General features: G+C 39.4%; 1 protein-coding gene and 1 long non-coding RNA gene across 2 annotated transcripts in view; both read left to right on the forward strand.

Moving 5' to 3' along the window:
* The first annotated feature begins 14,820 nt into the window (after positions 1–14,820).
* Positions 14,821–16,896, forward strand: LOC125374094. The gene is made up of 3 exons (XR_007218508.1): positions 14,821–14,955; positions 15,051–15,164; positions 16,645–16,896. It is a non-coding gene; the product is annotated as an uncharacterized LOC125374094 (long non-coding RNA).
* A 197-nt stretch (positions 16,897–17,093) lies between these two features.
* Positions 17,094–26,577, forward strand: part of LOC124126446 — a 76,544-nt gene continuing 67,060 nt past the window's right edge. The window contains exons 1-9 of the mRNA XM_046489885.2: positions 17,094–17,146; positions 17,366–17,570; positions 23,031–23,183; positions 23,305–23,656; positions 23,769–24,075; positions 24,305–24,431; positions 24,610–24,846; positions 25,310–25,519; positions 26,128–26,399. Coding sequence (XP_046345841.2) covers positions 17,094–17,146; positions 17,366–17,570; positions 23,031–23,183; positions 23,305–23,656; positions 23,769–24,075; positions 24,305–24,431; positions 24,610–24,846; positions 25,310–25,519; positions 26,128–26,399 — 1,916 coding nt within the window. The remainder of the gene's footprint in view (positions 17,147–17,365; positions 17,571–23,030; positions 23,184–23,304; positions 23,657–23,768; positions 24,076–24,304; positions 24,432–24,609; positions 24,847–25,309; positions 25,520–26,127; positions 26,400–26,577) is intronic.

The following is a 26,577-nucleotide window of genomic DNA, read 5'->3' on the forward strand; positions in this document are numbered from 1 at the left end:
GTCCTGTCGAGGTAACAATATGAACACGATTGAGACACAGTTGCAGCTTTGTCTGAACAAAATCAACGGTTAGTCAGAACATAATTGGTTAATTTTTTAAAATAGAAAAACTAACTGCATTCATTTCTCATGAAAATATAAGTCACGTTGTGATCCTGTCTTACATCTGGCGGGCACTCCAATTAAAGATGTTAAGAAAGCAATATTTTTAGGAATATTTTTTTTCACCTCATATTAAATAATATCTTAAAGCAAAATGGCTGAAGGCACTAGATCTATTATAAGTTGTTGACAAGTTTTCATATAGTCAAAATGTCTTTATTATTGTTGTATACATTGGTATCGTCACGATATGGCTGAAATATTGCTAAATGTTGACGTTATATCTTAACTCACTCACTCGCTCATATTATTCAGGCATGCTTGATAACGTTATAAGTATCTACCCCCAAACGTCGCTATAGTAGTACATTAAAGAAGTGACAACTTTTAAGAAATGTTGACTGAACTCAAATATAATGATTCACGCATACTCAAAGCAACAGCATTCACAACTAGAATATGTTTAGAATATGACTAATAAAAACAGCTATTTTCACCCTCCCTCCCCTCATAGTTTATGAGTTCAAGTTGTTATTTCAAATGTATTTGCAAATCCTAAAACAATAAAAGCAAAATAGTCAATACAGATTCTGATTAATACATTAATGAAGCAGCATTACAGTTGATGCCATGTTAACTCTTCATAGCAAAAACACTATTGAACTTGTAATAGCAGTTTGGATGATAGTTTGTGCTTCCATTGAAAGTACAAAAATTCAAAATTGAAAATATGAAAAGGTAATAGTTGAGCATGTGGTCATTGCACATGTATAATTTCATGCAAAAAGATTATTTCTATGAGAGTTAAGGCTCGGAAACGGACGCTTAGAGTTATTGGAGACTTTTTAAAGGATTTCCATGAAAACATAAAAAAGTGCATGTACACTTTAAAACAATTCAAAAGAGCAAAATACACCTTTTCAGCTGATGAACAATGCAAATGCCAAATTTCTTTCAAATATGTTGAAAGGTTTCGAGTTATGGCCCGGGAACGCACCTGACCCTCTTTTGAAACTACACCTCGGACATAACTACACAGGGTATAGATATATGCAGTGTCTGCGTTGACCAAGCTGCACCCAAATCCTTAACATTCACTGTTTAACATTCCTCAGGGTTCAGTCCTTTGACCGATATTACTGAAACTGCGGAGACACAAAGTACTATGGATGTCTTACAGCCTTCTGAAACTAAGCGATTCAAAAACTGCGTTCTTAATCGTTGGCCCAAAGAGAAATCTAAAGTGAATAAGGGAGTCCGAAGTCTGAGGTACACAGACCACCATGCCCAGTCCGATCTGAGACTCAGCTTCTCTTCAACATCCCAAGAGTAAAAAGCCATGGGCGATGGGCATGAAGCTTTTGCTGGGCACTCCACTTAATCTCCTCATTCAAGTATGGGAGCATTAAGCAGCCTCTTCTCATGTTTGAACCGAGCTAGTTACCACGTGACAGATCATCCACTGTCAGCTTCCTGAACACAATCCACACAGGAAGTCGGTGTTTTCAGATAGATATACCGTTCGCACTTGGCAAGGTAGATCGTAAAATACCTCAAATCACCCTCGTGTCGCTCCTATAGGTAAAGCTAGCCTTAATTTTTTTTGTCTCATCCCAAAACTTGTCGCGAACAGTCATGACGATCATGTTTGGCAACAGCCAATGTTTGGTAACTCCCTCAATCACACTTGTTGTTAAATCTGGCCGTTACAGCATTCGATATGTTGCGAGCGTTTCAGTTGCCACTGATAATCGCAGCAGTTAGCTCTCCACCTCCACATAACACTTATGATATAGTCGGAGTCACTATTCACTTTACGTGTTTTTCTACTTTTATTTATTTGCATGAATGATATATGACCTCGTGAACATGTGTGTAAATACCAGATAGATGACTTCGTGAAAATGTGTCTGATTACTTCCAGTCCAAGGCAACTCTGCATTTGTGTGTTCTAGAGACGGGGAGACTCTCACTGCCTCACAGGTATGCATGACATTTTACAGGTAACATGTAATGAAAAATGAGATTTAAGCTGTTGTTTAAATGGTGCTTCAAAATAAAATATATCTTATATATCTTAACATATAGTGTGTGTATTGAAGATCCTATACTTTGAGAAGGAAACTGCTTGACAAATAATGCTTGTTAGTCAGTACAACGAGCAGACCAATTAAATATCATTTACATTATTTAATAATGTTATAAGGCCATTTGTATGTAATGTTTGCTCAGGTGCTGGCGTTGAAGTCAGATGCGGAGGCAGAATATATCAGTATTCAGCCCAACACCACACTGACACGATCTGCAGCTGCAGGATTCGACGTCGTCAGAATTGACATCGTGTACGCCGCCCTCCCGCTCCTGGACGCTAGCCCTGTGTGTCACGTGAGTTGCGATCCTACTTCAACACTGACAGATGTTGTTGACATATTATCTCTATTTGTGATATTTTCTAATACTTATGCGCGGGATTGTTGAAGAGATGTTAATCACAAACTTGAGCGTGTAGAATAATTGTTTCATGGAGGACGTTGATTATGTGCCACTTGAGTTTAGTTTAGTGACACAACATGTGGAATAGGCAACGGAGTTGATTCTTATTCAGTGCTTGGCTAGGGGTGTCACCTGCAGGCTATTCTGTATCAAGGGAGATGGGTATAGGCTGGAACAAATGCTGATATTACAGAACATTTTCCTGAAAGAGGTTGTTCAAGTAATTTGCTTATAATGTTACATATCATGAGGTGTCTATTGGTTCACACAGCCGGTGTTCATCACGTTATATGGCGAGACAGGAACATCAAAGAGAACCCCTGTCATGATAGGAACAAAGGCTGCGTTCAGTGTGAAGGAGGCCAGGGAGACCTTCTACTACTGCGGGAGAAGTGTAGGCAGACCGACACACGTCCTCATCGAGGTATGTATGGCTTTTAAAGGTTTATAAGTGTTTGCTAAAATCTAACATCCGTCACAATGTCTAGTTCATATAACCGTTTGAATGAATGGTTCAATAACATGCTGTAGTACATGTAGTTCGAGAGGACAAGCTATACCATGATCTAATTGTCACTTGGATTTGAAAAATAGTTTCGTGGACGAGTGAAGAGGGATCATGAGACGGGTTACATTTGACACATACATCAAGATGACATCGATATCCCAAAAATTCATGGCTTGACACATTTACAAAGAGATATGTCTTACACTACAGTCCCTTGTCATAAGTACATATAATTTAGTGATTGGCGGAGCAAGCTTCTTTTCTGCTATCAACATACATGGACAAACAAGCTACAAGTGGTACTCGTCTTTACATCACCCAATGTTTCAAACTCTGTTTACTCTTTAAGTTTACTTGTGTATACCCATCTCAACGAAGAGATCACCTGAGCTGCATCTAAACCGAATGAGGACTGTTCAAAATTAATTAAAACCTAACCGTAACAAATATTGGTCAGTTGGAATATTACTGTTTATAACAACATTTGGTTGCCTCACCAGATTACCTTTTCGTTTAAGGTCTGTGTTAATATAAGTGACAAGACCATTTCCCTTTTCCATTTTAAATGTGTAAAAATAACGGCCTGTCACTTGGGTGATTTTCTTACACAGACACACATACATACAAGCACACACACGCTAGCACGCACGCAAGCTTAGGCACACACACAAACACACACAGCATTAACTCTAAATGCCTTCATTTTGAAGGCACTAACTGTTTTAAAAAAAACCAAAAAAATTTGCTAACATCTCAAAAAAGATTCAGTAGCACTGGATGACATTGCAAAGATTTCCTATTCTGATTACTGAATCTTGTTTTACGCCTAACTTTACAGCTAAAATATACAGCAGAAAACGTTTGTCATGACCTGTCATGTTGAACGAAAAATGTCACCTATGACATGAATGTACTTTTTGTAGATTGATTTATGTTTGAGACAACAAAAATTGTTGAAAAGCGTCAGTCAGCAAAGGTCAGGCTTCAACAGAAATATTTCCATTTGAGTCTACAAACATGTGAATCAAACAAACAAACAAACAAACGGCAATCACCCCTTCCACAATCACAAGAAATAGGCCATTTGATGATTAGGGCTACACGGCAGATGCATGTGGCTATAGATCACTTAGTATGTGGCTATAGATCACTTAGTATGTGGCTATAGATCACTTAGTATGTGGCTATAGATCACTTAGTATGTGGCTATAGATCACTTAGTATGTGGCTATAGATCACTTAGTATGTGGCTATAGATCACTTAGCATGTGGCTATAGATCACTTAGTATGTGGCTATAGATCGCTTAGTATGTGGCTATAGATCACTTAGCATGTGGCTATAGATCACCTAGTATGTGGCTATAGATCACTTAGTATGTGGCTATAGATCACTTAGTATGTGGCTATAGATCACTTAGCATGTGGCTATAGATCACTTAGTATGTGGCTATAGATCACTTAGCATGTGGCTATAGATCACTTAGTATGTGGCTATAGATCACTTAGTATGTGGCTATAGATCACTTAGTATGTGGCTATAGATCACTTAGTATGTGGCTATAGATCACTTAGTATGTGGCTATATATCACTTAGCATGTGGCTATAGATCACTTAGTATGTGGCTATAGATCACTTAGTATGTGGCTATAGATCACTTAGTATGTGGCTATAGATCACTTAGTATGTGGCTATAGATCACTTAGTATGTGGCTATAGATCACTTAGTATGTGGCTATACTACGTGTTCGCAAAAGGTGAGCGCATCCTACCTCACCGTTGGTAGCCACCACAAACACATGCAAAGGCACGGCAAGTGTTCACTTCAACAAACATAGAAACAGACGTTAACTGTATTAAACATAAGTTTGGCCACTGATGCTTCAAGTTCGGAAATGTCCTCTCCTGTCTGCTATAAAATGTTTTGAAAACCTCGACTGCTATAACCCTTATCAAACCACTTTCCTGCATTTAAGTTGACACCCAAAAACAAAAACATCAAATGCACAGGGACTCTGTGTATATCCTGTTAGGCATTGTTTGAGGATATAATAATAGCTACACTATTTACAAAATGTTTTACCTCAGAAGACCAATTTACCAATATTTTGATAAAAAAACAACTCCCAAATTTTAATAAACACTTTTTACCTTTGGTTTGCACTTTGCACCAAATGGAATCCGTATGAACGGATAATTGAGACGTTTCATCGGTTATTCTCTGGCATGTACGTTTTATGTTTCATTGTTTCTTGATTGTCAATGATTCGTTTTGTAGTTCTGGTGGTTTCTGTCAATGAAAATATCACCCACGTGAACAAATATCACTCATCGACAAAATTCATCGACTCTTCCAAGCGTACATTTGATTAAAATGGAACCAAAGCTAAGGTGTCTTCCCCAAATAATCGTGCTGTGCATGGTGTCCTCCCTGTATGAAGACAATGAAAAGAAATGGCACTTACAGAACGAAAGTCAACAGTGTCTTAGGAAATATTCTGTTTGACAGTAATCACTTTTGTGTCTTGGAATAAGCGTTATCAAAAAATTCCGTCAGACAGCAATCAGATATGTATCTTGGGATAACGCATTTACACAATTTCTAAACCTAAATAATATTTGTACAATTTGTATTAAAATTTCTAAAGGCGAAAATCTCATGATATAGGCAGAATCGTACGGTCGCCTTTGTTTTTGGCAGAGATTTCTACTGAATGTGGAGAGAGGTTTGTCACTTTTTTCCAAATAATTTATGAAATTCTTATTAGCGATACAGGTGCTAATTGGACACCATATACAGTAATTATATCTGATAATTTGATCCAAATAATATATTCTAATAATACATATCCAACACACACACAAACGCACACACACACACACGCACACACACACACACACACACACACACACACACACACACACACACACACACACACACATATATATATATATCGTTTGATTGCAGTATGATGGCTCCCCTTGTGTTTGGACTCCAAACAGAGTTGAGGTGAACAGCTCTCACATTCATCACCGACTGGAACTTCCATGCAGCAAGTCAATTGCATACCTTGGACAGAGTCTGAGACGCACTCGCCGTAACGCCTACAGAGGTATGATACATTATTGTTATTATTATAAGTATTATGTACAGATAACATTGAAAATGCAACAAAGAGGGCTTGGGTGATCCTGGGACAGTCAGGCTGGTTTGGCTCATCATCATCAGCTCATGGCCCTTGCACCCTCTACATGCAGTCCAGACAATGAATGTCATTTCTTCCAGGAAGCGAACCCACAGAACGTTTCAAAGAATGTGAAGACTCCCCAACACTGCAGCCCTCTGCATTTCACAGATTGTCAGGAGGGCTGTACTCCTGGTAGCAAACCTGGGTACTCTCCCAATGTCGTTCAACAGTTGGGGCTCCGACAACAAAAGGGAGTCGGACTACTTTATACTTTAGATGCAAGCGTGACATTTCGAAAGCGAGGTCCACATGTTTGCCATGTTTTTCTTGAATCTTGTAAAGCACACTAGTGTCAAAAGTGACAGAAAATTCAATGAAATAAATGATTTCATTGGATTTCTCAAAAAGCACAAGATTAGGTTTGGATAGGTCTGAAGCTGTAAATGGGCCTATTTCAAAGAATTGTGTATATATCTTTTTCCACATTACATAATCTGCGTCGTACCATGGATGGACCTCTGCGTCAAAGCCACAAGCATGGTGAAGACGGTAAAAATGATCGAGTCACATTAACCCGATACAGTGGTCGTTCAGATATTCTCTCCTTGAAAAACTGAGTGTGGTCCGATTTGATATTGCACTTCGCTTGGTTGCCACTCATCTCTGTCCAGCAGTACAGAACCATTAACAAAATCAACACTGACATTGGGTTTATGTCCCACATCCTTGACTCGTTTAAAAAAATGCCTTGTTTCTAAATAGCAGAGTGGATTGTACAATTGCCATATTGTGCCACGTGACCTTTGGAAACATTTGGAAAGACCTCGTTTCATCGAATGCAGCCTTGCTTGACAATGGTATGAGGATCTAGAGAGAGTTTTGCTGACATCAACGTCGTTTTGGCGTGGAATTTTTGTGCATTAAAGGACTCCTCGTGACGTCGTCCAAGGACATTTGACTGGTATGGAGTACAGAACGAGAATTTACACGCTATTGTTGTTCCCACTCTTCACCCAATTGGAGCGGTTATGATTCCGCAAGATTACTATGCTAGACCACATCGTCTGAGGCTCATGAATGATCTTTTCAACCAATATGGCATTCACTGAATGGTGTCGCCTGTATACTCGCCTGATTTGGCACCTATTGAGCATGCATGGGACGAGTTGTGCAGTCGAGTGAGTGACAATCGTAGTCAACGAGATACTATTCAAGAACTTTCCCCAATTCCTTCAGGCAGAGTGGCAAGTTATTCCACAGACGTCTGATGACAGCATTACTCACACGTGTGCCGACTGTTTACGAGTATGTGGTGGATTCCCTCGGTATTGACATAGTGTGTAAACACAGTTGTTTGAACCCTCAATACTGACATATTGTGACTTTCATGACGTGTCTCCCGTATCGATTTGCATGCTTCTGGTACTAACAAACTGGTAAACGGTATGACGAAAAAATTCAAATATTTTCTCGTTCTATATTATAACGTAATATCATGAATATAGTATGTGATCCTCAATTTGTTTTGATTAGCGGTGACTCTTCACAAATTGCACTGTGTACACTGATACAAGTGACACGCGATGTTATCTAAATCTATTATTGCACATCTCAACTATTCTTTATTATCATTCATGTATTCATTAACTACCCTTGTGATAGTTTTCATTATGAGCATACTTCGTATTAAATTATATTAATCTCAGTGAACATAAACCATGTAATTAAATGAGTTATGTATCAAAAGACTTATGTTCATAAGTTCACATTGTACTTAACAGAACTGAAGGTAGAGGTCAACACAGGGGGTTCTTTAACTGCCGGCACAGACGCAGACATGTTCATCTACATACATGGCAGAACAAGTAAATCCTCGAGGAAAGGTCTGCAGGGCAGTTACGAAAAGTATGACTGGGACACAACATATCTCTCTGTTGGAGACATTGGCATTATAAATGCAATAACGTGAGTCATTGCTTAGATCAAGTATTAATGTGATACTCTGTGCCACCAGGGCGTCATAGACTTAACATCAATGGAGTGCCTTGGTGTCATTTACGAATCATGCGAAGAATATCGTGTCCTCAATCACGAGTTCCTGTGTCTGCACAGGCTTATCAATTCTACCAGGAAGGTGTTCAATGCTGTTGCTTTCTTATAATGTCTAATCCGATTGGAAACCAAACGTCAGAAATCACTGTTTGGAGAGATATGTGCCTTACAAAGTACATGAACCGTTTTATATATGTGTCCTTCTAATGTGACATAGCATTAACTATCAGATTGAATACAATAGGGTCGTCTTGAAGCTCCACAATGAGCCTTTAACAAATGGGAGAAACTTTCCAACATAACATGTATGGAGTTATAGCATGTATTGTAAGTTCCATATCTGCTACCTACTTTTCAATATTTTTCTTGCATCCATGGCGTTCAATAAAATAAGATTAATCTTAATACTGGAAGGATAGTATTTCCAGTTTTTGTTCTAAAAGGGATGTAGGGAAGCCCTTTTCAATGCAGCGATCGGATAATATGAATATTGTAATAAAGATATCACATTGTTTGAATTCTTGAAGAATTGGTCACAATGATGCTGGGTTTGGAGCTGGATGGCAGCTGGATAAGGTCTGTACCCTCACATTCATTCCATTATTGTTTTCATTTCACGCTAGTCATACTTTACAATATAGCAATAAACAGAACCTGTCACCAGTTTTGTACAAATATCTGATTAATAATATTTACCTCATTTTAATATTCTAGCCACATATGGGTAAATCGTTCATCTCTCTGACATCATAATATATATTTTTCAGTGTCATAATTCTTAAATTGACAAATACGTTCGCATGGATATACCTGCATTTCTAAAATGCATCAATATTCGATCGATGACAACACTGGGTTACAATGCAGTGACGTCATGTGACTTCAAGTCTTTGAATGACCTCTAGAAGTGACATTAGTGAGTGAATTTTTGGATGTCAAATTCTTCATTATGATGAACTCATTATGCTTATTCCTTCATCAGGTGAATAAATGCTAGGATACAGGATGGATAATTAATAATTACTTACGGTGTTCATTTCACAATTGTTCACAATGACTTTCAAATTCATGGTTTATGTTGGTGATAGATCTTTTGAGTTGTTAAAGGATATGTCGACAGTGAACTTGTAACCATACCAGTAGACGTTCAAAATGCGTAACAGTGAGTTAATTTGGTTTTACATCGCTTTGGGCAATATTGTATTGTGTTCAGAATCCAAAATAAAGTCTAACAATGAAACTGCAGGTGAAGATCACTGAGGACGGGGAAGGCACCTACTATTTCTACTGTGACTGTTGGATAGAGGACGGCAGTGAACCCTCCAGAAGGATAGGAGTAGATTCAGGTAAGTAGACAGCTGCAACATTGCATCTAACTGTTTGACCTGCCTCTTCGTATACTCCTTTTTGTGTGGATCGATGCTCAGAATGTCAATCAATGGATTGTCTGGTCCAAACTCGATTATTAACAGACCGTCGTCATATAGCTGGAATATTGCTGAGTGTGGTGTTAAACAACAAACAAACAAACAAACAAAATCGGTGCCCCTGTTCCCCATAGAAATGTGTCTCACCTTGAAAGCTTTTGGCATTGGCAAACAATCTAGATATTTGGCTGTCCATCTCCTTTTCGTATTCCAGGAGAAAGCCTGTTCACTTCCAGCTTTTTCCTTGCTATTACAAGCTGTGAACAGACATCATTCTTTACGGGAAACGGGGAAAAACAGCGTGGGAAGCAGGGAATGCGTATGATGAAGTAACTGAGGTTTTTAATCTTATTAGTGATGTATCAGCCAGGATGTGAAGGACATGGTGCCAGTGTGCCAGCATTTTGTGGTCTTATGTATGATTGGGCCAGTACATGTACGACAGTTGATGAGGCACGCAAAGAATTCTACACTAAGAAGGGTAGAACAAATGATCCCATTCCTCCTACATCAGCTTCTTTCTACCAACATATCAAAAGAGCTGCATTTCAAACAGACCACTGTGGTGGATGAATTCTGGAGGCCGAAACAGAGAGGATGAGAGAGGATGGATAATATTAGTAGCACATGGATATGAACCTTTGTGGACTACGCTACCACAAGCTTCTAAAACATGTCAATAGCTTCTTAGATTTAGTTGAAGGTTTGAGTGCAGATCAAGGTGTTACTGTTGTGTCACATTTAGTTGTTACATCACTTTGCCAACCAAACGATTCGCCATGAATATCATGTCAATTTTAATCGCCTACGGAAAGGCATATTGTTTACATTTTTTCACACTTTAGATCACCTAAATCAAGATAATTTTTCTATTATGATGAAGTTATTTGCTTTTTTCGGATAAAGTGTTGGGTAAATACATTCTAAACTGTTCATGATATATTTGGGCTGTGGGTCATGTTCATGCGAGATACTAGAATTCGATTCCTCTATGGTGGCCAATACTGTGCCAATTTTCATGCTTTTATCGCGAAGTTCATAATTGACACGATATCTGTCATGAAACGACTACACTAATGGATTTACATATGTAATATATGAGGCGATCTCACTGGTCTCCTATAGTTCTACCACAGGTGGGTAAATAAGTGGAAGGGAATTGGATTTTGATGGTTATTGAACGCGTTATCAGATCATAGTGGTGTACAAAATTGAAAAGGTTTTGACGAACTTGAACTTTGTTCTTTTCTGAGAATACACAATGTTATGCAAATCACTTGAATTTTTGAGAATCCACATGGTATCAATTCCACTTGTCTCAAATACGTTCTGTAAATATAAAGAAAGTTGTATTGAGGATTATGGTTAATCCTTGAGACACGGATTTGGTGGTACATGTGCTGGACCCAGCAATATACATATGTATTTCCCTTTGTATGGATTTTTGTGGAGCTTTGGATTCCAGCAGGAAAGAAGAATGGACATGTCTTCAGGTTTTAGAGTCAAGTTATTAGTTGATGCTACTAATGCTTGCTTTTGGCAGATTTCTTCCTTAGTTAACAAAATGCAAAATTGGTTTGTTTATGTCAACAATATCACGCACTATGAAATACATATAACAGGTTCCATGTTGCCCATTGCCTGGCATATGCTTCTACAGCATCCAAACTGATTTTAAGTTGTCATCCCTACTTAAAGGGGGCTGTTCACGATGTTTGGGACATATTTGAATAACTGACGAAGGTTGTTATTGTCAACATTAGAGAAGTCATTATAATTATGTGACCTATAGGTCGGTAGCAGTATAAGGTGAGGTGAGGTAAAGTGAAATGGTGTTTAATGTCGCGTCCAAGATTATTGCACTTATATAGCGACGTGCACGCACGTGTACGTGTGTGGCTGCTTGTACTAGTCCGGAAGGATGCCGATTTTATAGTGCTAGCACACTGAGATACCATGCCGCAGTTTAACATGAATACCCCTTCCAGACACAGTACACTGACTCCGAGTCCACCAGTCCTTGTTTTAGCCCCTTAATGCCGAGCGCCAGACAGGGTAACAACAAGTACCATCTTTTAACGTCTTTTGGTATGACACGACCGGAGATTGAGTCCCGGACCTTCCGCTCACCGGGCGGACTCTCTACCACTAGACCACGGAGGCGGTCGTTTGCAGTATGAAGATTCTTGGCAGTCACAAAAAGTTGAATTTACATCATGAGCTGCGAAGTCCAAGTTCTAGCACACGTTCCTATAATTGAACAACATGGAAGAACTGGTGTCGGTAATGGTTATTGACATTTGAAATATTGTGGGACATTTTTGGAAAATGAATTTTGTCTGAGAATGTTACTTGAATTTAAGGCACTAATTCCATTGTTTGGAAATTTCAAATTCAAGAACATGTGGTCTTTGTTAAATTTAGCGGAATTTGTTTCTGCTTCCCAACGTTTCAACGTAATATCAAGACCTATACCCTCTTGACGATACTGTTTGTAGACCCATCCATCAGGAAAGGTTGAATAGTTTCGTTCTTACCTTGTTTAGTTCTTATTGTTCATGAAACAGAGGTAACACAACTTCCAAATGAATGGTATCATTTGGCCTTCGTCCTTTCTTGTCACTATGCCTACGTAGACGTCTTTAGGGTGCTAGAAACCGATATTGACGTTATGAGTTCGTTGGTTAGAAAGACTCCCAAAGTCTTTATTTTGTCATTATATCAATATGGCATTGCAGTACACAACAGTCGAATCCAATGTTTTTCTCCGGACATACTTATAAAAAACGATATATGACATTTTTAGTCTGACATGATAGGTCTTCAAAAGGTTTTGTGCGGTCTGTTTTAGCTGTAAAGTTATCTTTAAATTCAGGATCCGTTATGAAAATAGGACAATGTTTGAAACGTTTTGTATCACTTGATGAAATACTGCACAGAGATGGGTTCAAAAACAATTATCTGCTGTTCATTCATTGATGCATGATCTGAAAGTAAGAAGCTACCAGAAGCCCTCATCAATCTGCTCAGACATATTTACCACACATTATGTGTTCAGAAAGTGACAGTTGGACATGTTTGCATATATCTCTTTGAAAAATCAAATTGTTAATATTTCAAACTGATCTCTTTATGTGTGCTAGGATTAAAGTGCACATGTGTACATATGTATATCTGAAGTTTATTTCAACACACATGTTCCTAAAATAGATAAAATGTTTTTTCAGAATGCTCAGCCATTGCATACTGTAAGAGTCAACGCTGCGTGACGTGTGACAGCTGCTTTGTGTCAAATGACGACTACAACTACAGGATCAACGACAACAAGAGAGAATGCTACCGTTAGTATCATTTGTACTGTGGCGTGTTCCATACATAGTATTTTCGTGTATATAACGCCCATGTGACTCTTAGACGCCAGTGCATAGAAAATTATGCCAATCTTCACACGTGATGTAAGTATAACCTACCGAGCTACTAAAAAACCCAATTTTCGCCAGATTACATCCCGTTTTTACTAATAGAACACAATCGTGCAATGGGCTCTGTTTTTAGAAGAGCTTTATTACGCTTTTATTTAAGTTATTTAAATATAAGTTCCAAGCTCTATCATGCCAAAAACATATACCCCTCTTATATCAGTGATCTAAGATTGAAACAATGGATAGTATTGAATCTACAGAACCGAGAGGCGTTTGTCTTAAATACACAATATGTTAGTCAATATTGTATTCACTGGAAACTAAAGTGTTCTTTACAAATATTTCATAAAGCTACTTCAAACATTTAGGCCGTCATGGACAATGATAAATACCACAGTTTTGGGACTAAGCCCGAATACAGCCCCAGGCCTCTCCAAGCTAACAAACCTGATCTTGTCCTACTCCATAAATCCCGAATACAGCCCCAGGCCTCTCCAAGCTAACAAACCTGATCTTGTCCTACTCCATAAATCCCGAATACAGCCCCAGGCCTCTCCAAGCTGACAAACCTGATCTTGTCCTACTCGATAAAGCCCGAATACAGCCCCAGGCCTATCCAAGCTGACAAACCTGATCTTGTCCTACTCCATAAAGCCCGAATACAGCCCCAGGCCTCTCCAAGCTGACAAACCTGATCTTGTCCTACTCGATAAAGCCCGAATACAGCCCCAGGCCTCTCCAAGCTAACAAACCTGATCTTGTCCTACTCGATAAAGCCCGAATACAGCCCCAGGCCTATCCAAGCTAACAAACCTGATCTTGTCCTACTCCATAAAGCCCGAATACAGCCCCAGGCCTATCCAAGCTAACAAACCTGATCTTGTCCTACTCGATAAAGCCCGAATACAGCCCCAGGCCTATCCAAGCTAACAAACCTGATCTTGTCCTACTCGATAAAGCCCGAATACAGCCCCAGGCCTATCCAAGCTAACAAATCTGATCTTGTCCTACTCGATAAAGCCCGAATACAGCCCCCAGGCCTATCCAAGCTGACAAACCTGATCTTGTCCTACTCGATAAAGCCCGAATACAGCCCCAGGCCTATCCAAGCTGACAAACCTGATCTTGTCCTACTCGATAAATCCAATGAAATATCATCTGGATCGCTGAAGTTTCTGTTCCTTTTGTCACTAATGTGATTGACAAGATTCAGGAATCTTTTGGCAAATATGCGGACCTCGCTTTCGAAATGTCACACTTGCAAGTCCAACTCCCCATTGTTCTCGGTGCCTTAGGTTTGGTACCTCCCAATACCTGATATTGAGAGAGTACCCGGGTTTGCTGCCAGGAATACAGCCTGTCTGACAATCTGGGTAATGCAGAAGGCTGCAAATAATCTGTAAATAACAACAACAATAGTTATTATAATAATCCCCAAATGCTTGCTTTACCAATATTAAGCTGAGACGCTTTTATGTACATGTTTTATGAGCAGTTAATCTTAATCTCACAAAATAAATTTGTTTGAAAGATGTCAGAAGAAATGAAAAAGTACTACATTGTAAACCTTAGGAGGTGAGCTAAAAGCTGTTTGCATGTTCAGCATGTCCTTTTGTACTTCAGGGTGTCCTCGCATAAAGCACTGCGATGTGGAGGAATGTCCGTACACTGATGGCCAGACATGTTCCAGATGTACAGGTGTTGTACAGGAAGCTCCAGGTTTACGGGCATACATCGCCTCGAGTGATTCTCGAGCTTGTCTTCGTAAGTCCTGTCAAATAAATTAAGAAACAATAAAACGGTAGAATTATGATTGTACTGGACATTAGAACAGTAAACAATTTTTTTCATTGGAACAGAGACGTGTTCCTGGAGGTTAAACAGCACATGGTGTTATCCAGGAACCTGTGAAGCCGAGCTGGCAGACAACTGCAAGTGCTCCACTGGATTCGGTGGTCTCAACTGCCAGACAGGTGTGTTGTCTGCTTAATAGCAACATATTTTAGGGTTAGATTTGTGATTTTATTATTGCAGTATTGCTATATTTTCTGTTACAAATATACACCCTGAAATTAAGTAAGCACCCCTTGACAAAATACAGAACATTGATAAACAAGTATGATTACACTAATTCATAGTCTCAGGAAAGTCATGACAATAACGGACTGTGTCTCTCAAACACAAAGACTTGTGAGGGTGAGGCATATCCTCGAGTTTCAGAAAAAACACTTTGATATTGATGCAAGTAAGGGTATATAATGTGGCAAGTAGCCAATTGCTCAGTCGGCTTTTGTTATCATGGCATGCATCATGCTGTCTGAGGCACTCCGTTGGCAAATTATTGGCATGCATGACACATGTATGTCATGCAGGGCCATGAGTCCAACAGACATGTGAAGTAAAGGACCGTCAAGGAGCAGGGTCACCCTTGACTACAACAGAATAGGAAGACAGGGCTCAAACAGGGAACAGCCCTTTGCTACGGGTAAAGCTCTAAAAGAACAATGGCTTGCCAACAGGCATCTTCTACCAGAACTGTCCGAAACCTGCTAAAATCATTTGGGTTGAAGTCACAAGGGTCATCATTCTTCCCTTGTTAACTACTCATTATCAAAGAATTCGATTGGCTTGTGGTTTTGCTCGACGTCATTAGATTCTGATGACATGTCGTAGATGGGCGAATGCGGGATTGGAGAGACAGAAACACTGCGTACACCCCCAGGTATCTTTGTATCAAGAGTTCTGTATGGTGTAGGCTCCGTCATGGTGTGGGGAGTTATTTCTAATGACTGTAAACTGGACATGGTAGAAGTGTGTGTTTGGGACATTCTTGTACGTCGGCCGCAGGCAATGGATCCACCAGTACAGAATCTGGCAGCTTTAAAGTCTGCATTGTATCGGGAGTGGCAGCAGTAACCTCTTGGTCGTATCAGAAGACTCACTGGAGGAATGAGGAGCAGGGTAGAATCTATCATCCAGGGCATATATTCTCGCTATTGATTTTCAGGATCGTGGTTATCTTTGTAAGGTAAAATGGGACGTTTTTTGGCAACAATGATCGTTTATACCTGACCATGGTACTTCCAAGATACATAGTTTTCGTGATTATCAATTTTGCTAGTTTTTGTGTTATAAGTGCAATTGTAATATTCAACATTTGCATCATTCTCTGCATTTTCAGTAGTCAAGAGTTTCGTCTTACACAATTCATTTAATTCTCAACCATAGCTCACTTGACGCGAATGATAACATGTTGTACAGGTATGATTGCAAACCTAGAAGTGCTTAATTAGTATCTAGGTGTATATATTGATACTGGATGGTTGTGTAGCAATGGTATATTTTCAATGTAACTTCAACATTTGGCAAAACCATATAACATTATGCACATTTCGCATTCCACATACAGTGAAAGGCTAAACGGGCGACTTCACATGATCATTTGTGTTTCAGTTGAGGAGCGGCCTGTGTTGCTGTGGAACCGCCTGTCAGTGTCAGACAGTGGGTTGGAGACGGCCGAGGCACCTCTGGACCCCAACATCGTCACAACACAAGAAGCGTCATGGACGAATCTTAAAGATATAACAAAACTCACATATGACTTCAAAACCAAGTTTATTCAGTCAGGGGTTGTTCCAGAGAGACCTGGATTCATTGAAGACTATAGCGTCGGTATCGTCAAAGTTGACATTCAGTATAGCGTAGAAAGAGGTATGTGCATCATTTGTTTGATAGAAATGTGTTATATGTACATTCCATTAACCACCCCAACAGGAATATGTCCATATACTTTGAAATCCTACTCGGAATTAATTTCAGATGGTTCTAGTATCATCGACCTGCTCTATCCCTGTGATGGGCAGTCAGAGACTGATCCACACCAGAGTGTGGTGAGATGTACCATGGAGATCAGTGACAGAAGTGCATTCCCAAAAGTACTGAAGACAGGAGATATGTGAGAAGCAATGTTCATTACCCACACTTTTAGTATTTAATGTACTTGATGGAATACTTTATTTTGAAAAATTTCAGCAACACATGTGTCTGTTTCAAGCTATGATGACACATTGCTTTCAAATTGACTAAATGTATCAAATTTGCTTTTAATCAATTGTGACCTTTGAGATATTAAGCACTGATAAACTCATCTGACTATATTAATTTATTGATTCAGGATGACATTCAAGTTTACATCCACGAATGGTGGTTATGTAAAAGTTCGCAACATAGAAACGAATGAGCTGAGAACCGAGTTCTACCAAAGCAACAGCCAGGACGTCAGCGTCAGCATAGGATATGATTTGGTTAAACCCTACCATTGCAGTGAAGTTGAGGGCTGCAGTGACAGTTTACTAACAGTGCCTAAAACAACATTTGAGGTAAAAATAGTGCTAGACTCTAGTCATATCAGTAACAAAAAATGTTATAATTGCCACAACAAAACGCCATCACCGACAAATTTTACAAATTATCTGTAGGTAATTTATCTTGTTGTCTGCCATGTTGTTACTACATTCTGATTGACTAGTTGACTGATCAATAACATTGTGATTGTCTAGTTGACTGATCAATGACATTGTGATTGTCTAGTTGACTGATCAATAACATTGTGATTGTCTAGTTGACTGATCATTAACATTGTGATTGTCTAGTTTACTGATCAATAACATTGTGATTGTCTAGTTGACTGATCAATAACATTGTGCGTGTGATGCTACATTGTGATTGTCTAGTTGACTGATCAATAACATTGTGATTGTCTAGTTGACTGATCAATAACATTGTGATTGTCTAGTTGACTGATCAATAACATTGTGCGTGTGATGCTACATTGTGATTGTCTAGTTGACTGATCAATAACATTGTGATTGTCTAGTTGACTGATCAATAACATTGTGCGTGTGATGCTACATTGTGATGGTCTAGTTGACTGATCAATAACATTGTGATTGTCTAGTTGACTGATCAACAACATTGTGATTGTCTAGTTGACTGATCAATAACATTGTGCGTGTGATGCTACATTGTGATTGTCTAGTTGACTGATCAACAACATTGTGATTGTCTAGTTGACTGATCAATAACATTGTGCGTGTGATGCTACATTGTGATTGTCTAGTTGACTGATCAATAACATTGTGCGTGTGATGCTACATTGTGATTGTCTAGTTGACTGATCAATAACATTGTGCGTGTGATGCTACATTGTGATTGTCTAGTTGACTGATCAATAACATTGTGCGTGTGATGCTACATTGTGATTGTCTAGTTGACTGATCAATAACATTGTGCGTGTGATGCTACATTGTGATTGTCTAGTTGACTGATCAATAACATTGTGCGTGTGATGCTACATTGTGATTGTCTAGTTGACTGATCAATAACATTGTGATTGACTAGTTGACTGATCAATAACATTGTGATTGTCTAGTTGACTGATCAATAACATTGTGATTGTCTAGTTGACTGATCAATAACATTGTGATTGTCTAGTTGACTGATCAATAACATTGTGCGTGTGATGCTACATTGTGATTGTCTAGTTGACTGATCAATAACATTGTGATTGTCTAGTTGACTGATCAACAACATTGTGATTGTCTAGTTGACTGATCAATAACATTGTGCGTGTGATGCTACATTGTGATTGTCTAGTTGACTGATCAACAACATTGTGATTGTCTAGTTGACTGATCAATAACATTGTGCGTGTGATGCTACATTGTGATTGTCTAGTTGACTGATCAATAACATTGTGCGTGTGATGCTACATTGTGATTGTCTAGTTGACTGATCAATAACATTGTGCGTGTGATGCTACATTGTGATTGTCTAGTTGACTGATCAACAACATTGTGATTGTCTAGTTGACTGATCAATAACATTGTGCGTGTGATGCTACATTGTGATTGTCTAGTTGACTGATCAATAACATTGTGCGTGTGATGCTACATTGTGATTGTCTAGTTGACTGATCAATAACATTGTGCGTGTGATGCTACATTGTGATTGTCTAGTTGACTGATCAATAACATTGTGCGTGTGATGCTACGTTGTGATTGTCTAGTTGACTGATCAATAACATTGTGCGTGTGATGCTACATTGTGATTGTCTAGTTGACTGATCAATAACATTGTGATTGACTAGTTGACTGATCAATAACATTGTGATTGTCTAGTTGACTGATCAATAACATTGTGATTGTCTAGTTGACTGATCAATAACATTGTGATTGTCTAGTTGACTGATCAATAACATTGTGCATGTGATGCTACATTGTGATTGTCTAGTTGACTGATCAATAACATTGTGCGTGTGATGCTACATTGTGATTGTCTAGTTGACTGATCAATAACATTGTGCGTGTGATGCTACATTGTGATTGTCTAGTTGACTGATCAATAACATTGTGCGTGTGATGCTACATTGTGATTGTCTAGTTGACTGATCAATAACATTGTGCGTGTGATGCTACATTGTGATTGTCTAGTTGACTGATCAATAACATTGTGCGTGTGATATTAATGCACAAATATTCCATAATGACTTGCAATGTTTAGAAACATGTACATAGTTATTTTGATGAATAAATTTAAGAATGACATCATATCACCAGGTCTTGCTCACAACGTATATTCCTTATGAGGGATATTTGCCATTCTAGACACACTCACGTGATAACCTCTTTGTAGAATGTGAAATTCGATAATGAATAATTATAAACTAGTGATGATACCAGATGTTTGCAGGAGGATGAACGTATTCTGACCCATCGGTATCAGCCATCAAACATATAGTGCAAGTCAATATAGGGAAATGTATCAAATTTGGAAATGTTCCTATTTGTGCACCATTACACTTTACTAAGGTCTTGACTCGCTACAAATGTGTGCAGTATTGTTGATGCGGTGTTAATCAATACACCGCATCTTTTGATTGGTCTTTGGAATCCTTGTAGAAAGAGCATGATCGATTGTACTTCAAAAGTTGTGAAATGTAGATTGGTGGGACATTTGATTATTGGAAAGTTGAATATAAAACGTCAAAGCTAGAGAAATAACCGTTGTCTAAGGGTACAGATTAAATTGAGCATAAAATGCAAAAGTGCAGTTAAAATGTGAATAAAGTATGAATGTGTTTGCAAAAAGGGTAACTAAAATCGACAAAACCGACACCGATCACAAACGCATGCAAAGGCAAATCAATTGTTCATCTAAAAAAAGCACGGAAACAGATGGTACAAGTCAAAATAGGGAATTGCATCATTCTTTTACACTGATGCGTCAAATTTGGAAATATCTTCCACATATCTACCATGAAACCTTTTTGAAAGCTTTACTGAGGCCTTGAATATTGTGAACTTGATAAAAAACACCTTTTGGGCAAGAGTTGTATGACGCTCTTTGAATTCTTGGTAGAAAGAGCATGCTCGATTGTACCTGAAAAAGTGTAAAATATAGACCCCAAGGGCTGAAACTGCAGGAATATGGCTTGACATATAGGGATAGTTGACTATGTGAAAGCTGCAGTGATCCCTCTAGTAATTCACTCTTGTGGATAGTGTTTTGTCACACTGAATCTTTATGTATTCATCTAAATACGAAACAGATGAAGCGGTCGCACTGGTCCCCTTTACTTCTAGTTCAAGTGGGTTAATCAGTGGAAGTGAAATGGCTATTTGGTAGCTATTAAATAATATTTGATCATCGTTATACCCGAAGCTTAATTTCTTGGCCAAATTACCTTGTTTTGATTTTGCCAATCCCAGCAGAAATTCTGATTCATATGCATGAAGAAACAGATCAACAGTTGGTGCCCATGGGAAAGCCTACTTTTTGTTTTAATGTCTTACCCCCAAAGCGCGTCCTGCCCTTCCCGAAGAACCAACAACTCACACACTTTGCATATAAAGCGTTTATTTTGTACCTAAAGCCACGTTTAATGTTTCGTCTCAATACTATGCTGTCCCCAAAAGATACAGCACTGGCGGTAATACTAATAATATACATATTATGTGGATGGAAAGTATTTCATGTAAAACTGCTACAAAAAAACAAACTTTTTCATCACAAAATGGCTTTATTGTTTTTGATAGAGTTACTATCCATTCATTCGTTTTCCTTGGAAACTGAGAAGCAATTTTCACTTCCAAATTCTGGGTTTCTTGTGGATGTTTACGGCACATGTCATGGTCACAAATGATTCAGCAAGCGAAATGAATTCTGAAAATTGTCATGCACCGACTGAAAAATAATGCGTGGAGTGACGCTGTTTGTAGACTTGAAACTGGTGAATTACAATCTCTGTCAAGCCATTTCAACAGCACCCAGAGAAGAATTATTTCCCTACTTTGGTCACGATATCGGCAATATTGTACCGCAAAAGAAACAGTTTTCAAACATTAATGCAACGTACACAGCAGCACATATTCTCAAAATCATAAAACAGTCTCCACTTGAAAGCAGTGTATACTGCACGGATCTGACTATGTCTTTTATGAGCTGCCGGAATCAACATTGTGTTATTTTCAGTTGCTGCACTGGTAACGTTTACATCATCAGTTGTTTTCCGAACGTTTCTCATAGCATTTATTTCAGTGACGAATCTCGTTTCATTCTTGTTCAAAATGCAAGAATGGCGGATCTGTGTGTATTTGCGACGGAATGACTGTTACCATGGATGATGTGAGCAAGAAGTCGACATATTCGGTGGGGAATGTGTTCTTCTGTTGGGAGCCATATTTCGGCGAATATACCAAATCTTGAACACATCCACGGCAACCTCACATGTATGTGTTATCACAATGGATAGCTTACGTATTGCCCCAACTTTGCAAGCACCGGACGCTATTTTTAAACATGACGATGCTCACACTGTGATGAACTGATTTTATTGACTTAAAGACTGCAGTGCTCTAGACATAGTGACATAACCGGCACATGCAAAACGTCTCTCATAACGTTTGATGAACTCTTTGTAATCTTCCAAACACACACACACAAACACACACAGACATGTAAAAGGCCTCATAGAAAACCCCCCAGCAACATTGACAGATAGAACAGAATGAATCTGTGGAAAACCACAGATACTTTTCTTCTTTTTCGGTAGTATACAACTTCGACTTGCCGAAGAGTTATAATAAATGTACATATACTGTGTCATTATCTGTGTTCTGTGTACCAGCACAAACTAGCACTTCCAATTAGCGAATCAGCAATGGGTTGCAGTTGCAGCACAAGAACTCTAAATGCAATCAAGACAGCGGCATCTAAATCACAGTAAAAGACACCCGAGACAATCCATCTCTTCCGTATATTATTTGACAACTGACTTTGACTTGTGTCATGTGTGGTTACCGTATGTACATTGTCACTTACCACCTTAGGGTGGATATTAAACACTATGCAAATTCGTTATAATCATTTTAAGTTGCATTATATCCTGCAGTCACAGCAACTGACATCAGTCTCCTCACACCTACTGGTTACGAGTGCGCAACAGAATTATTAGAATAATGTATTTTCATAGTTTTGAGTATTTGAAGCTGATTTAATTTGTAATTGATGTCATATTTTTCCAAAGGAAAACTGGTAAGTATACATTATCAGTTGCAAGAGAGTAACCAGTCTAGATTATCCTGTGATATTATATGAACGGACAACTGAAACGTAGTGATGACACCAGGTGTTGGGGAAAAAGGTGCGCATGTCCTGGCCTGTCTGTCGTAGTCACCATTCACACAATTTGCATTAAATGTAAGTATTTATGGTCTGGTGCCGGTAACCAGACATGCAGTTCCTTGATATGCTCAGTTCTTGATGATGACCTCTTTCAGACTGTAGTTGAACTGGAATGGGATGGATGGAAGGATGACACAGCTAAACTACATCATTATGTCATCTCAGCTTTTGAAATGGAGTACAGTAGCCACGAAGGCGGTGTCAGAGTGAAGAACCAAGTTGCTAGTAAAGACTTCAATGACTCGTTGGTAATTATAGTTTACTTGGCATTTACTTTGAATAATGGTGTTAACTAATGCTTCCTTTCCATAAATGTCGAACAGTAGTTAAAAGACCTTCTTGGCAAAATGTTATATTTTTAATTTCCAGAATGCTGGTAACATTACTTTGCCGGGCACTGGATTGTACTCTGTAGAAATCACTGCCTATGACAAGGCAGGAAATAGTAGATCAGGCAGAAGGCTAGTCATCTCAGATGAAGAGTCCAAGGTAGAGACGACTGCCAATTCTGTCTTACGTGTGACATCAGCTGCTGAGGCATCTTCATGGGAGTGGCAGTGGACATCAGACACGGTCAATATCGACTGGGAAAATCACTACATCAATACGCTTCACCATGGTAACAAGTGGCTTGAGGCAGCAATACCAGTGTCAAACGTTGATACTGTGTATGATGACAATGACTTTTCTAGAGGAGTAAAACACGTTCCCAATGTGCAAGGTGAGAACAACTTTTCGTGGTTTAGTGTTATGGCAATGCGTTAATTGGAGTATCAATGATGTTTTTTAACTGAACATCATTACGTTTCTGTAATAGAATGTGTTGCTTTCAGCCATTGTGGATTACCGAGTAAGCTTCCAAGTAGACCATGCAGGAGGAAATACAATCCCAGAGCACCTGAATGACTCAGACTTTAGTAGCCTCTACCTGAACCAGTCTCACACAATCTCGCCAATTCTGGTCGACGGTGACTCTCTCCGCTACTGGATCCGGGCTTATGACGTAAGGGAGGAGTATCTGGAGGAGACAGTGACGGTTCACATTGACACATCGCCTCCCATCATAGAAAATCTGTGGCTGACACGAGGTGACAGACTCAATGTCAGCGTACACAAGATTGAGGAGCTGAGCACTATGACGTGAGTAACGTACTGCTGTGTGGCGTTAGGCAACTAACAAACACTTACCCTTTACGAGCACCCCTCACCCCTGATTTTCAGACGCTAATCGTTTTGTGTTTTTAAAATTGTTCTACTATCTATGACACAGTGAATAAAGAGTATCACTTTCTGCATAATGAAAGTATAAGAACATTTAGTTTTGTTTGGTGATTAATAACATATATATTTACCATCACACTACTTAAAGCATAGAGTGGGAGAGTTATGACGACCACAGCGGGCTTGAGAAAGTGTCATGGCGAGTGTTTGACAACCAGACGGGCCAGGAGATCATTCATGGGAAGGCGCATCTCCCTCCAAATGGAGCAGCAGAGGTTGGTGTCACCTACAGCATTTGCTTATGACAAAGTAGTACTGTACTACTGATTATGATCATAGAAAAAAAAGTTTTTTAATGATCAAATCGACACGCACGCACGCACGCACGCACGCACGCACGCACGCACGCACGCATACATATTACATAAGTATGTATACGTTATTTCTCCGCAGGATGAAGCATCATGCAGGACACAGTACGGTCACTCCCCCCGGGGATCAAATTGCTACTGTACCCCAGGGGTTGGATGTTACCACAGACACTTCCAGGTCAAACCGAGTGTAATTGATGACAATGCAGATCATGGTGGGATCTTCCACAGCAAAGACAGAGGTGTTCATGACTCGGATTACTTTTTGGAAGTGACAGTGATGAACCACGCCAAGCTCACTACCACGTTACACTTAAAGGTATTGTATTTGGTAGTACATATTTAACATTTTACATACACGCACATTTCTATGCATATATCCCTACCTAAAATTAACAGACCAAATAACATGCCACTTTAATAATTAATTGATGAAGACTTGGTGCAAGTGGAATCTCAGCACAAACTAAAAGTGGATATGCTCGCAATTCTACACTATTCCAAATACAGACCCAGTTTCTGGGCAACCCCTACAATGAAGCCAATTGCTGAGTAACCCAAGTGCCACGAAAACCCAGTTGCTGAAACCCAGGGAGTGGACCATCACTATAACCATCACTATCACAAACGTACTACTATGTTTCGCTTTAAGGTTTGTGTTCACGGCGATGCTACATTGCGTCAATGATGTATTGCTTGGAGGAGTAGGAAGTCAGTAACATGGATGTCATTGTAGCTTTCATCGATGTTGGATTGTTAAGTAATTACCATTGATGTCCTAGATAACCATCGACTCAAGTCCCCCTCACCCTGGTGCTGTCCACGATGGTCTGACTGGGCATTCTGAAGTAGACTACCACGGCACCACAGATCTTCATGCCCACTGGGTTGGATTCTTTGACAGAGAAAGTGGCGTAAAGTTTTATCAGTATGGATTTGCAGGCCAGTGTCTAGATGCCACAGACTTTGGCATTGATCTGTCATCCCACAATGTAAGTCGGATAGGTTAACGGTATATTCTAGCGAATAAAGATAAGAGGGTTGTCCAATAAGTCTTGCAATATCAATAGTGATATGACTGCAATTGTGTGAGAGTTCATGGTATTTGGTATTCAGTCATATGCTGATTACATATTGACAAATATCAAATATCAAGCTGTACTTCAAATAGTACACGAGACATAGTTGTCTCCATATTGGATTTTAACACGTTGGCGCAAAGGGCAGTCATGAAGTTTTGGTCAAGGACGTGTGTACAGCGAAGGAAACTCATGTTCCAGCTGTGTAGGTGTTGTGGTATGACGCCTCTCATCATGGGACTGTAACTCCATGGACCGGAGCGGTAACAGAGGAATATGAGTGATCAACGGGAGAAGGTTGTGGAACTAGCCCATGACTTTGATGTTTCAGTCGATAGCAATCAAAACACCATTCAACATCTTGTCTGAAAGATGGTAAACTTGGAACTATTACTTCCTGTTGGGGACTGGTTTGAAGGCCAGTCGAAAGGTGTGTAATAATAGTGGGATAACAACATGAAAGACGAATGGACCACATGTACAGCCAGCACATGAACTTTTCCTACTTTGAATGCACACAGGTGACCGAAACGTCCTCCACTCACGCCTCCTGGACAGCCCCTTCTGGAGGCAGGTTCTTTATCACAGTCGTAGCCTTCAACCGAGCTCTGGAGCCATCTCTTCCTGTTTGTTCTGATGGAGTAACTGTGGACCAGACATCGCCGTCACTTTCACAGATTGCTGTCCTCAACGCCCGCACTACTGAAGGTCTGGTGACGAATGGCGAGGAAGTGTGGCTCGTCACTGCAGACAGGAGGAGGAGTCAAATTGAAGACCCGGATGCAACGTGCGGGTGTGTGTTAATATCAGGTTTAGTGTTTGCAAGCTTTCTTGCCATGGATTAAGTGAACGTTTTTTCCTGATGAAACGGTTAGGGTTACTAATTGCTAGGTACTCGTATCTGATATTTAACCCAAAAATATAAATGACTATACGTGATCTGAAGTTAAGTTCATATTTTTCATATATAT

This window comes from Haliotis rufescens, unplaced genomic scaffold, assembly GCF_023055435.1.
Source record: "Haliotis rufescens isolate VD_foot unplaced genomic scaffold, xgHalRufe1.0.p SCAF_51, whole genome shotgun sequence".
Taxonomy (NCBI): domain Eukaryota; kingdom Metazoa; phylum Mollusca; class Gastropoda; order Lepetellida; family Haliotidae; genus Haliotis; species Haliotis rufescens.